The sequence below is a fragment of the Argentina silus genome, assembly GCF_951799395.1.
Source record: "Argentina silus genome assembly, chromosome: 5".
In the NCBI taxonomy this organism is placed as follows: Eukaryota; Metazoa; Chordata; class Actinopteri; order Argentiniformes; family Argentinidae; genus Argentina; species Argentina silus.
In genome coordinates this window covers 10610703-10623415 of record NC_139659.1, presented here as the reverse complement: position 1 = coordinate 10623415, position 12713 = coordinate 10610703, and the positions used below count along the sequence as shown (strand labels likewise).

Below are 12713 nucleotides of genomic sequence, written 5' to 3'. Positions count from 1 at the left end.
GTTACTGTGTGTGTGTGTGTGTGTGTGTGTGAAGGGCGGGGGCTGGGAGATAACACTGGGTGCATATAACCCCTCTCTCCAGTCCTGCCTGGCGTCTCTATTCACTCTCCTCCTTTTGCACCATATCTCACGTTCATTTCTAACAAAAAAGAAATGAAAAAACAAGAAAAGAAATGAACAAATAAGAAATAAGGCAAAACCCAGATGGATCAAAGAGTATCAAATTTTATTTATGTAAATATGATTTGTTTGGTACATAAACAGCATACAGATATAAGGAGATGTATTCTCTGACAGAGTAAGCAACAAAAGGGAGATTGTAGTGCCTCCACTGTGTCATCATTACAGCTGGCCATGTGACAAGTGAACAGATATGTCTGGTCCCTAAGTGAGCCCATTGCCACTCTGGTCTGAACACTACGATAATAATGAGTTTTGGAACATCTCAAAAACATAACTTGAACTTCAAAAAGAGCCTTGGACAGTTTAGTACCGAGCCCCTTAGAAAATTCTCCTCATAGACAAGTTCTAGCTACAGAGAACTTCCCAAATTGTCCCCAAAGTGCATCTTCTACCACTGTTTTCAGATCAGTACCCCCCCACCCCCGCCACCCCCTATCCCAAAGAGGCCAGGCTGGTAGGGATCTATCCACACACCAACGATGGGTGCAGCACTCTGACCCAGGATCAACTTTTAACACAAGCACATTATGATAGGATTGAAGTGAACTCATGCTTGAGTTTCCTGATACTGGGTCGAAGCCCAATGGCGCCACCTATACACCTGTAGCAGAAGAGATACTGTGTTCTCTCACCAGCTTATGTTTCTGTGTAAGAACGTCAGTTAAATACACGTCTTTGCCTTTGGCCAAATGATTCTTCTGGCACACAGACCAACTGTCCTCACTAAGAAATCAAATGTACAGAACAGGCTCTACATCTCATTGGCAATGTACTGTACAGTAAATATCCTGCTCACATGGCAATAGGGCTAATGCATCGATTGTTGCATAGGAAATGCAAAAAAAATTGTTGCTGACTTATTAAATTTACTGTCAATGACTGCTTTCAAGAATCAATAGAGAGGTTGGCGATACAGTTTCTATGCCTATGACATCTGCTGTCATACCTAAAGTGGAGACCTGTCTGGTTCTGTTCCCTCCCCCCTCTCAGATCACACAGCCATGTGAGCTGAGTCAGATACACACACCCCATATATATATATATATATATATATATATATATATATATATATATACATACAGTTTTATAAGAAAATAACAAATAACACTAAATGTATTAAATGAAAAAATACAAGCCGCAACATTCCTTCCAAAAAATTCCTAAAGGGCTTGACCATGAAAAAGTGCTTCATCTTAAACAAAATCAAACAAATCTAAAATGCATGAAGTTCTTTATATGTATACATCTATATGAATGTTTATCGACAAATGGTTCCCTTAGAAGCTGTGTTGGGGTTCTTATCTGTTTGAAGATTTTACCATCTAAAAGCAAATGTTTGATTGTGACACACATTCATACTGAACACCACATCCAACATACGACAGATATCAACAGAAAGTGTACATTATATGGATAAATCAACATGGCTGGCCGGCGATTAGCATTCTCCCATATTTCTCTCGGCAAACAACCACACTTGCTTTGTGCTCAATGCATCTAAGAATGGAATCAAATCACACAATGAGGAATGTTTTGGACAGCTTGAATCGGAACAAAAAAATTTACATGTTCAAAGTAAACACATCAAATCAACAATCTTTGGTCTTTTGACAGCAACATTCCTGCACATTTTCATTTCCTTCATTAAAGACTCGTCAATGTCATTTGGCTCTCCAGAGCCTGTCAGGGCACAGGCAAAGCCTGAAAGAGCCCTCTTCATTAACACCAGATAAATCTCTCTATAGGCTGGCAACCTATGTAATTCAATCCCAATGCTGCTGTGATTACCACTGGCCTAATGGCATTTCTAGTGAACTATACAAAAAACTCAATCTAACAATGCAGTAGTGTGTGTGTGTGTGTGTGTGTGTGTGTGTGTGTGTTGTTGGCATGTAGTAGTGGTATGTATGTAGTGTCTGTCTTGTATATCTGGATCAAGTGGAAGACGTAAACAAGCAAAGTGCTTCAGGAATAACCCCAGATCAGTTAGGACAGGAGTCAGGACTCCTGAATCAGACTTTGTTAAATAAAATAAGATTATGTGCGATAATCCACTGACTGATTTGAGTGGCAGGCAATACAATCTACCCACAGCACAAGTGAGTGTATACCCATATGCCCCACTGTATGAAGTGCTGTACTCTCCCAACTGTGATACAACTGTCATCGCCCATACATGGGTTTGAAACAACAGATGACATGGTTTCCACTTGCACAGAGGCTTTCATTATCCTGATATGTTCAGTGTTGATGCACACACATTTGGCAATGGAAAGTCAACATCCCAGGAGTGAGTGAGTTGGTCAAGGAGGGGACTAGGGGTGTGGGAGCAGGGAGTATGCTAGGGAGCAGGGTGGGGTTGGGGGTATAGGCAGGGAGGGGATGAGGGAGTATGCTGGAGATTAGACACTGTGTGAGTCAGTAATAAGCAGTAAACTGCTGTGAAAACCCCTGTCTCAGCTCCCTCCCTCAGCTACAGATATGTGTCATGCTCTGTGCTGCTCAGGCTCTGGTTGGACGCTTGCATGGGTGAGTCTTTGAGCAGGGGGGAGGGGTCACTGGGTTCAGGGTACGGGTTGATCTCCTCCGGTGGTGGGGAGGTGTTTTTCTTCTTCTTTTCCTCTTTGGTCATCTTCTTTTTCTCCTTGCCTTCCTTGGCCTTCTCCCCTCCTTCTCCATCGCTCTTTGTTGCCAGGGGCGACTCCACTATGATGGTGGGGTTCTGTCTCAGGTCCTGTCGCCTGGGCGGCTCGGCAGCCATGATGGCCCTGGCGCCGTGCATTCTGGGAGGGGACTTGCAGTGCAGCTCGCCGTGGGTCTCCTTCCAGCGCCGCAGCTGGGCGAGGTGCTCCTTCTCGATCTCCCTCTCTGACAATGGCAACTCAATAATCTAAGAGAGAGCAGAGAAATTTAGGCAGGTTATGTCAAGGAGTTTCCATAGTTCCACCTGATTTTACTACAGACCACTAGGTGGCAGCAGGGTCTGTTTTTAGATGATAGAACACACACACCAGGAGCCACAGTCTCAGACTCATGCTTATGTCTATCTGCCTGACTTTGATGTCTCTGGTTCCATTAGCCTGGTCATGTGTGGCTATGCATGGTTATGCATGGTTATGCATGGTTGTGTGTGGTTGTGCGTGGTTGTGTTTGGTTGTGTATGGTTGTGTATGGTTGTGCATGGCTGTGCATGGTTGTGTGCTACTGTCCGGTGTTGTGTGTGGCTGTGCATAGCCGTACCTCGTGAACGAGGAAGCCCTCCTGCATGTAGCGTGGCTCTATGGTCTTCAGCAGCTCCATGGTCTCATACTGGCCCTGACACGCCTTGAGCTTCTCCTGGGATCCCAGCATGCTCTTCAGCAGCACCAGGCCCACACGAAAGATAATCTTCACTCCTGAGGATAACACATCAGACGGATGCAACAGTCACACTGACCAATGATGTGCTTTGTCCAAAGATAGGCATCTTGTCATCGTGTGTGTGTGTGTGTGTGTGTGTGTGTGTGTGTAATGTATTGTAATGTAATGATGAGTGTGCTGTTTTGTCTGTCTGTATGATATTGGGCATATATAAATGTGAGTGTTAGTAGGTGTGTTTACTGTGTGAACTGTGTGTGTGTGTGTTCTGCTGTCCCACCTTCACAGAGAAACATGTCCCAGACGCGCAGCACTGAAGCCCAGGGCAGGGTTCTGGAGAAGGCACACATGAACCACTCCGTCATGTATAGTATGGGGTCCATTTTGTGCTTCTTCAGGTGGCGGTGGGCTACAGAAGACACCCGCCGCAACAGAGCAAACAGGATCTCCCCATCCAGCTGGATCGCCTCCTACAGGCCCAAAGAGGAACAAAATGAGAACAGAGGGTGCGAGAGAGAGAGAGAGAGAGAGAGAGAGAGAGAGAGAGAGAGAGAGATAGTAGGAGAGAGAGAGAAAGAGAGAGAGAGATAGTAGGAGAGAGAGAGAAAGAGAGAGAGAGATAGTAGGAGAGAGAGAGAAAGAGAGAAAGAGAGAGAGAGAGAGAGAGAGAGACAGTAGGCAAGAGAGAGAGACAGAAACACAAACATACAGAAAGCAAGGTAGAGAGAACAAAGTCCTTTCTATTTGTTTAATGTAATAGTTGCTTTATCTGGCCCACAATGCCTGGTTCCCCGCTCAGGGTCATTAAGTCATTAGCCCGTCAAGGTCAGATACAGACCGGTCCAGGAAACACAATGACAGCAGCAGCAAATGCCCGCTGGAGAAGCGGCCCTACAACATGTCCGGCCCGCACGCCTGTCTGCCTGCTCAACCTGTTTGCTGTGGCTGTTTCTGACAATGATAAACATACAGGAAGTAAATGTTTAATCTCCTTTTAGTGACATGGTAAACCATGACTTATTCTCTAGCGCTGCACTTAAGAGAGAGTGTATACATTGTGTCCAATGTTTGAACTTTGAACCCCTGTACTGTACATTACCTTTTCCTCCTAAGTCAGCACATTTTCTTACATACATAAAGGAAAACCTCAATGACATCCCTAACAATATTTCACCCAAGGTGATAGAATCAATGGGGGGAGAAGGTCCAACTGGATAAGTCTGTGTTGTCAGCCTTACCAGCCCGGCACTGTAGTATCCAGGGAGATACTTCTCACAGATCTGGACCAGACCCCAGAATGCATCCTGTTGATCAAGACAAAACAAGGATTGAGCATGACTGTGGTGTTTGACACAGCATTATTATAATTATAGAGTATATTATAGAGAATTATAGAGTATGCTACACTTGTGTATGCTGTTCCCATGGTGTGTGTGTGTGTGTGTGGGGGGGGGGTGTGATCACCTCTGCAGGCATGTGCATTAGCAGCACAGCAGCAATGGGAGCCTGGGCCTGGCAGTAGCCCTCCTCTGGCCGGTGCAGAGTGTAGGCCTTCAGCACACGGTACAGGTCCTGCTGCCTACACAACAACAACAACGACACACAATTTATACACCTTTCACTTACAGAAACAAACAACCACTCATACAGAGAGATAAGGGGAGATGGTTGTGGGCACAGTCACAGACCAACAGAGACAGAGACAGAGAGAAAGAGAGAGAAACACAGAGAGAGAGAGAGAAACACAGACAAACAGAGAGAGAGACAGAGACAGAGAGACAGAGAGAGACAGACAGAGACAGACAGACACACAGACACACAGACACACACAATGTGACTCCAGACTCCAGACTCAAGCATTAGAACAGATCTTCAGAGAGCTGCTCACCCATGGCCTCCTCTCGCCACAAACATCTCATGGAAGGGGAACTGCCTGTGGAGGTCCCTCTCTATCACATCTACCCACTTAGGGTCTCCCGCCTGGCTGTCCAGCTCCTGAAACAAACACAAGCAGTTGACACATGCTTATGTGTTTCAAAGTACACACGTGTGCATGTACTGCATGTGTAGTGGTGGTTAGTAACTTACCTGGAACTTGCCCTTGTTCTGTTCCCTCTTCACCTTCCCTCCAGACAGGTAGAGCCACGCCCGGCCTCGCAGAGAGGGGGGGATCCCCTTCTGACAGCGCACCTTCACCTAGATGACCAGAGTATCAGACATTTTGGTCAAAAACACATGCTCAAATGGTCACACTGCAAAGCAGGTAGGGCTCCAGTAAATGCACTGTCTGTGACCTGATTGGGGCAATAGTCTCCTAATCACTTACTTAATAATAGGAGTGGATAGTGTAGTAACCTAATGACTTTCAAGGTTAAAAAAAAATTCAATAAAGACAAACCGACTTGCTGTTACTGTACTCTCAGCAATGGGCTTTAGGCCTATGTATGAGACAGAGTTGAGAAGATGTTTGACTGACCTTCTTGTGTCTCTTGGCCATCCACTTGTCCCAGTTGTTGAGCATGTCCAGCCATTTTGACTCCCTCTCTCTGAGCACTTCCGGAGGGATATCCTCAGCGCTATGGTGGGGGAGAGGGAGAGGTAGAGTCAGGGTCAGGTCTATACATCACTATAGAGTTGTCTCTCTGAATGACGGTTTTATTGCTTAAATCTTGATAAGCGCAAAGGCAGTTGACACATACAACTGTCAAGTGGACAGTGAGAGAGGGAGGGCCGTCTGAGGGCCAAACAGGAAGAGCCAACCCTCACACAGGAAGTTGTCTTTGGAGGAAAACAAAACTATAAGATGCTTCTGGAACTCAAGAGGAGCGTAACATTCTGTCTTTTTTTTTTTACAAACAACAGTATACTACACCAGATGATGATAGTGTCCATTGAACATGAGCGGAAATGGAAGAAGAGACCACAGAGACAAGAACAATGGCTGCAATTGTGTCTCCTTTCCAGATGAGAACAAGAGACAAGAGTGCTGACATAGTTTTGGAGGACTGCTGGTCTCTTTCCCTGGTTACTCAGGGGGCAGTTGAGAGCGGTTCAAAGGAGATCGGAGGCTGGGATGGCTCTCAGAGGAAGAGTATCTTAATTGCTTACACTTGCCAGACACACTGGACCGGCTGTAACCTGATTAAACTGTATTAGCTCGGGAAAATGCCTCTGTTGTGTAGGCTATAGGCTAATGTGAATTAAACTATGGTGCGTTACTATAGTTTCTCACAACAGTAAGTATAGTAAGCTGTAGTAAGTGGCCTAAAAATATGGTATTGCAGGGCTAAAATACAGTGATTACCATAAGCGAGGCTGGATTACCGGAGACTATAAGATTAGATGTATCCCATGATGACATGGTAGCTCTCAGGAATAGAGACCAGCCAAACGTAGACAGGTGCAGTCCAGCAAGTATAATGTTGGACACACTTGCTCTCAAACACAGATACAAAACACTAGAAAAGAAGAAACTGCAAACAAGAAAGAGGGCCCAAAACAGAGCACATATCTCTCAGTTGTGGCATGCTGTTCTTTAAATCCTGGCGCTCTTCGGGGGAGGGGCCTGTCAAGGGAGGGGGTGGGGCAGGGACTGATCTCTTCCTGCTCCTCACAGGAAATCCATCCTCAGACAAAACAGTGGAACACTTGCCACCGCCAGCGAAGCACACGAAAAACAGGAAGCTCTGAGAGAACTTTCCCCTAGATCTTTTCCCTCCTAACTCCTACTCCCTGACATTCTCACTAAGGGCCTAACGAAACACTGAAGTGAAATGCACATCTCAATGGGCGGTAAGCAGACAAGTCAACTAGGCATTTGTTTAACAGTGCAGTAACACAGATGCTATTCTGTTTTGCAGAGAACCAGGCAATTTCCCTGTGCAGCAAAAAGTCAAAAACAGTACAGCAAAGACACTGGCCCCTGAACTAGCCCAAAGCACTACTAACTAGCCTCAGTGCAGCCTAAGATCCTCGGGCAGGGCCCTTCTGGCCGTTCCAGAGTCTAGACTGAAGATAAAAGGTGCCTTTGCCATTAGGGCCCTCTGGAATGACCTGCCTGAGGATATTAGGCTAGCAAAATCAGTATTATCTTTTAAATCTCTTTTAATGTGATGTCTTTGACTGTTTCTACTTATATTTTTGTTTTTATTTGCATATCTGTTTTATCTATTTGTAAAGCACTTTGTAACATTGTTTTAAAAAGGTGCTATATAAATAAAGTTTATTATATTATTATAGACCCAGGCCTAACGGTTGGTACAGTAAGAGGAAAGTAAAGAAAACATTCCATGCAAAGGCTAGCCTATCAGGTCTCCATGGCAGCAGGAAACAACTAGCCTTTGTGAAGGTTGGAAACAAATAGCACTGTTATCTAAGACAGTTAGGCATAATGCCTGAATGAATGAGCCTCTATAAACGATATTGCATAGGCCTACGTACTTGACGATGGGGAAATCATGTCACCTCATATCAGGCACAACAATTCCCAGTCTGACACACAGAGGTATTGTAGCACTTCCTAAATCCTCATGGACTATATCTTCCTCTGTGCATTGAGAGGATAGTAGAGACATGGCCCACTGATAATCCGTTGGAATGTTCTCCACACCTCCACTTGCTACAATACAGCCAATGCTTACAGTTGCCAGACTTTCTCCCAAAGGAGGCAGCCAAAGAAGCACTCCAGTTTGATAGGTTTGTAGTCTGACACAACACTGGATAACAATTAGAAAAGAAATTACCTTGCAATTAACTGCACCCTGCAAATAAACCACAGATGTACTATGTGACCGAGTAGAAGGAGCAGATGTACTGAAAGGATCATAGGAAAATCCTATTATCCTATTGCTATGTTCCCGGTTATCAGTGATGACTTTGCATGATAGAGGCTTTCTTGTCCATCTGGTTTGGCAAGACAAGCAGCGACACTGTTCACAGCCTCTTTAGAAAGCAGGAGGGAGGTAGCCTGATAAGGGAGAGAGGAACTGATGAAGAGTGTGTGAGATTGCTGCAAAGCCTGAGAGGAACTGTATTTCCTCTGGCCTCTAGAAGATAACAACATTCACTGTCGCTATGTTGCCTGAAACTATAATGTAGTTTGACAGGTGACATAACAAGCTTAATTGCATAAGACACAGAGACGTACGGTGGTGAGAACCTGAGACTGCTGAGCTGGTGATAGTAGGCATCGTATCAACAAAACATGACAGTAGTGTCTGAAGTCTGATGACAAGAGTGTCAATCAGCTGACTTATGTAAGGAATAGAGGATATACTGTTTTCCAACAGTTTTAGACAGTCTGTCAAACCCAGACAAAACTGCACCCACTAGTAAATGACGAATATTGTCTAGTTGGCGCCTACTATCACCAACTTCTGCTAGAAACTTTTTTTTTTTTTTTTTTTTTTTTTAATTTTAAGATGGGCCATACTAAATGTACTTACGATTCTCCAGAATATTGTTGGGCACCCCCAATGAATCCATATTTGTCCGTCTGTCTCTCACCGGTGTTGGCATAACCGTTCACTTCTGAGTCGGAGCCGAAAGAGTTGCCTTCTCCATCTGTCAGAGCCAGACTCTCTGTAGTGCCTCTCAAACTTCTGCTGGACTCTGCTAACTGAAGTCCATTACCTTGCTCAATTCTTGCCATTTAGCTAATCAGTCCTGTTACTTTGCCAATAGCGTGGGTCAACTAAAGCTAACAATATCTGATGCTGTCTCAAGCATCTCTGCGAAAGTATTCACCCAAGGTGATATTATCTAGCGCTGGCTGTCAGTTGCTGACTTACACTCGACTAGCTGGAGTTAGCTATTTAGCATAGGTAGCTATCGTAAACACACGCCTGCCATGCCGATGCACTGTAAACAACAACACCACGATGCTAGTCCAGCTAACTAGTACACAAGCAAATTGCTGATGTGTAAGATTAAATCATTTAAATTGGCGATAATCCAAAGCGAACCAACTTCTCCCATTCTTAGGCCTAGCTAAATAGTTATGTTGATGTCTTGGGGCGGACCGATTAGTTCGAGACACCGCTAACCAACTGTCAGCTGACTGCTGTCAGCAAAAACGATGGCCCCGTCCAGAAATAATACCTAGGACCTTCTTTGACGCTTTAGTATAATAGGATTTGTTTCTAAGAAGATAGGAAGGGTGAAAGCAAGCTTTCCGGTGCATTGATTTCACCATCATATAATGTCAGATTAACGATTACTTCTAGAAAGGAAGGAAGGAAGGATACAACAATGCCTGTATTTAGCCAAGACAGACTGAGCTTAATTTTGCTGCCATCTACCGAGACTACTACATCGACTCATAGCAGTGCTTTACAAGAAGCACTAAAAAAATGACAGAAATTAAAGAACATTCAGAATAAGATAAATATAAGACAGATAAATAAAACAGATAACTAATTCAGAATCAAATGTGCCCAAGTTGGTTTTTGAGAGGGTCTTTAGAGTGTGTGAACAAAATAAATCAAGAAAATACATAGGCTATTGCATAGGCAAATTCAATAATACAATAAAGCAACATATATATATATATATATATAGAACATTTTTACAGATTTGATTACATTCTTTTTCAGTGAGTATATGCACTGCAGTTGATTCCCTTTATCTGGGCGGCCTGTCCCACCCTAAACAATAAGCCATGAAGCATGACTGGTGCCATTACAGCAGCTCTGTTTGCTGTCAACCCTCGACTTTGTCATGCCATGAGGGCCACAGGTGTGAGCACAGCACACAACTTGCCTGCCATCCCTATGAGAGCATGTGGTCGTGATGGGTCCAATATGCCATAAAAACATCTATTTGCCAGCTGACAATATCCTAGGTCCTCTGAGTGACAACGAATGAGAAATGTGGGTATATTTATAGTCTAAAGTGCTTTATAGATCCTCACATGGGAAATTGAAATTGCAGGAAGAAGACATACAGACACATTGTCTTGATACTGATACCTAATGAAAACAAAGTGCGTCACATTTGATATACCCCATACTGTACAAATACAAGTACAAATAAAATAAACATGATCATAATGGGGATAATCACTTTATTTCTCAAACATTACGCTACAGAGGACCTTGCAAATGGCTTAATGCAGACAAAGCATCAATTGGCCAATTCTTGTTATATGAAGTAGTTTTTCTATATTTCTATGCATGTGCCACAGGGTAGACAAGTACATACTGCATGTGTACCTAATTATCCTGTGTCAACTTGCCTATTAGTGTGGTGTTAGTGTTGGCCTGAACATATGTTGATCTTTCTTTTTTATTCATTACCTTTATTCTAATCCCGCCCACCAGTCGGCTCTCTCTAGCCATTCGAGCCTGGGCATAATGGCCAATGTCTGTATCTGTGTTACTTTGTTTTGTTTGTGTGATTTGTCTTATGTCAAGATATTTGGTCAGTCTTAGGTGGTGTGGTATGGCACAGGAGAGTTTCTGTTACTGTTAATAATTATTTAAAAAAAGGAATCCTTCCTTCCCTGGTCCTAGCTTAGATTTTTTTTTCTTATGATGACTGATGTATAGATGATTCACTTACTTTAGACAAATGTACTTGTTGTAAGTCGCTTTGGATAAAAGCGCCTGCTAAATGGCAAAAATGTAAACAATTTAATGGAGAAAAAATAGTTGAACCCAGACAACTCATCATGTATTGTTTAATGTCTACTGTGCATTCACTGTATGTTGTCCTAATATGTGATGTCTATGTTTATCTGCTGCTAAAATACATTTCCCCCCCAGGATTAATAAAGTACTACTCACTCACTCACAGCTATAAGCATGGCACATACTATAGGTAGTCTAGCACGTGCCTGACCCTTGGGTTCAGGGCACTGCCCTTCATCCTCTGCCTCCAAACCAAGAGTTCAGATTTCAAAACATCATGTGTAACAATGTGCATGGATGTATGTAGGTTAATCGGTTTAGAATCTGTATTCAATACCTAGCCTGCAGACATTGGCCTGCATGTTGGTGATTATTACTATACACAGCAGCACTAGGGGTGTGTTCAAGGTCATGCAGGCTCATCCCATATTGTCTGACACGTGTGGGAAAAGGGAGAGAGAGATAGAGTGAGAGAGAGAGAGAGAGAGAGAGAGAGAGGTGAGAGGCAGAATGAGATAGAAACAAACAAGGAGAAAATGGGATATGGTGAAAGAGAGTGGAGTCATCACTGGAGATATTTTAGAATTTGTTTTAATGAGTCTGTTATACATTCACCCAGAGGACAGATTTTAGTTCCCCCACCTCCTCTCAGCATCCTTCCACCTCTCTCTCCGTCTCCCTCCCACGTTCAAGCACGTGCTTCCGCCAGACCTCCCGGGTGAAGAATCCCACACGGTTGGCCTCACCTAAACACCCATTGACACAATGCCAAAGCTGCCGCATGAACACTGGCTCTGTCAACAAAAAAAATGAGTACCGGTAGCTTCTCAAGCGCTGCGTATGAGTACATTTACACAGAATTCTGCTGGATTCTCATAGATGTGGTAAGCTCCCTAAGACTGAGGAGAATTGAGGTCAGACAGATTTGCAGCAGGGCCTCTAATCCCTGACTCAAACGATGGGGTTGTAATTCTGATTCAAGCATATAATTGCATGAAAAGAAAAACAACACAAAAAAAGTAAAAGAGGTTGATGACTAATCCAGACCAGCAGGGTTGATTGGCTGTCTTCCACATATGAGAGGAGCTTGTCCTTCAGGGGGTCAGGTTAGCACATACAGTTGCACATCAGACAGGCATGCTTGTGAATGTCCTTGAACAAATGCTCAAATCCTCTTAATATATTCATAGAGGGCTTGGGAAGCATTCGATTCCACTCCACCTAGTAATAACAAGCATCTGTGTCATCAGTGTTGTTACATAATGACTTTGTGTTTCTTTATGTACTGACTATAAACACTTATTCCATACTGTCTTTCAATGTCACCTTAGAGCACTCCCAGACACCTTAAAGCTGACAGCATTAAAGACATTATAGAGGGTTGATTTACTGCCATGCTTTCCGATGGGCTGAAAAGGGCATTTGACCATGACAGTGAGGCAAATGTATCAACCTCCTGCTCATCAAAACCGGGGTCTGAAATAGCCTTGGTTTATAGGGCTGGCCTCATGAGGGGGTTTCATCTGCGGGCCAAGAGGTGCATCA

At 43.8% G+C, this 12713-nt stretch overlaps 1 protein-coding gene across 1 annotated transcript; it reads right to left on the bottom strand.

Moving 5' to 3' along the window:
• Window positions 1-209: 209 nt before the first annotated feature.
• On the bottom strand, window positions 210-9546 carry LOC310805268 (TBC1 domain family member 10A-like). Its single transcript, XM_083670864.1, has 9 exons — window positions 8985-9546; window positions 6017-6116; window positions 5629-5736; window positions 5429-5535; window positions 5005-5119; window positions 4779-4844; window positions 3821-4010; window positions 3424-3578; window positions 210-3073 (listed from the first exon to the last, which is right to left on the bottom strand). Exons 1-9 carry the CDS (start codon window positions 9188-9190, stop codon window positions 2657-2659), a joined length of 1464 nt encoding a protein of 487 aa, XP_083526990.1. The 5' UTR covers window positions 9191-9546; the 3' UTR covers window positions 210-2656.
• Window positions 9547-12713: the final 3167 nt, after the last annotated feature.

Excerpts from the sequence above, each read along its gene's own strand:
- LOC310805268 (XM_083670864.1), bottom strand. The coding sequence starts at position 9,190 with ATGGCAAGAATTGAGCAAGGTAATGGACTTCAGTTAGCAGAGTCCAGC. Across the intron at positions 6,117-8,984 it reads CAACAATATTCTGGAGAATC|CGCTGAGGATATCCCTCCGG; the intron begins GTAAGTACATTT and ends CCCCCACCATAG. Across the intron at positions 3,074-3,423 it reads AGGGCTTCCTCGTTCACGAG|ATTATTGAGTTGCCATTGTC; the intron begins GTACGGCTATGC and ends GCTCTCTCTTAG.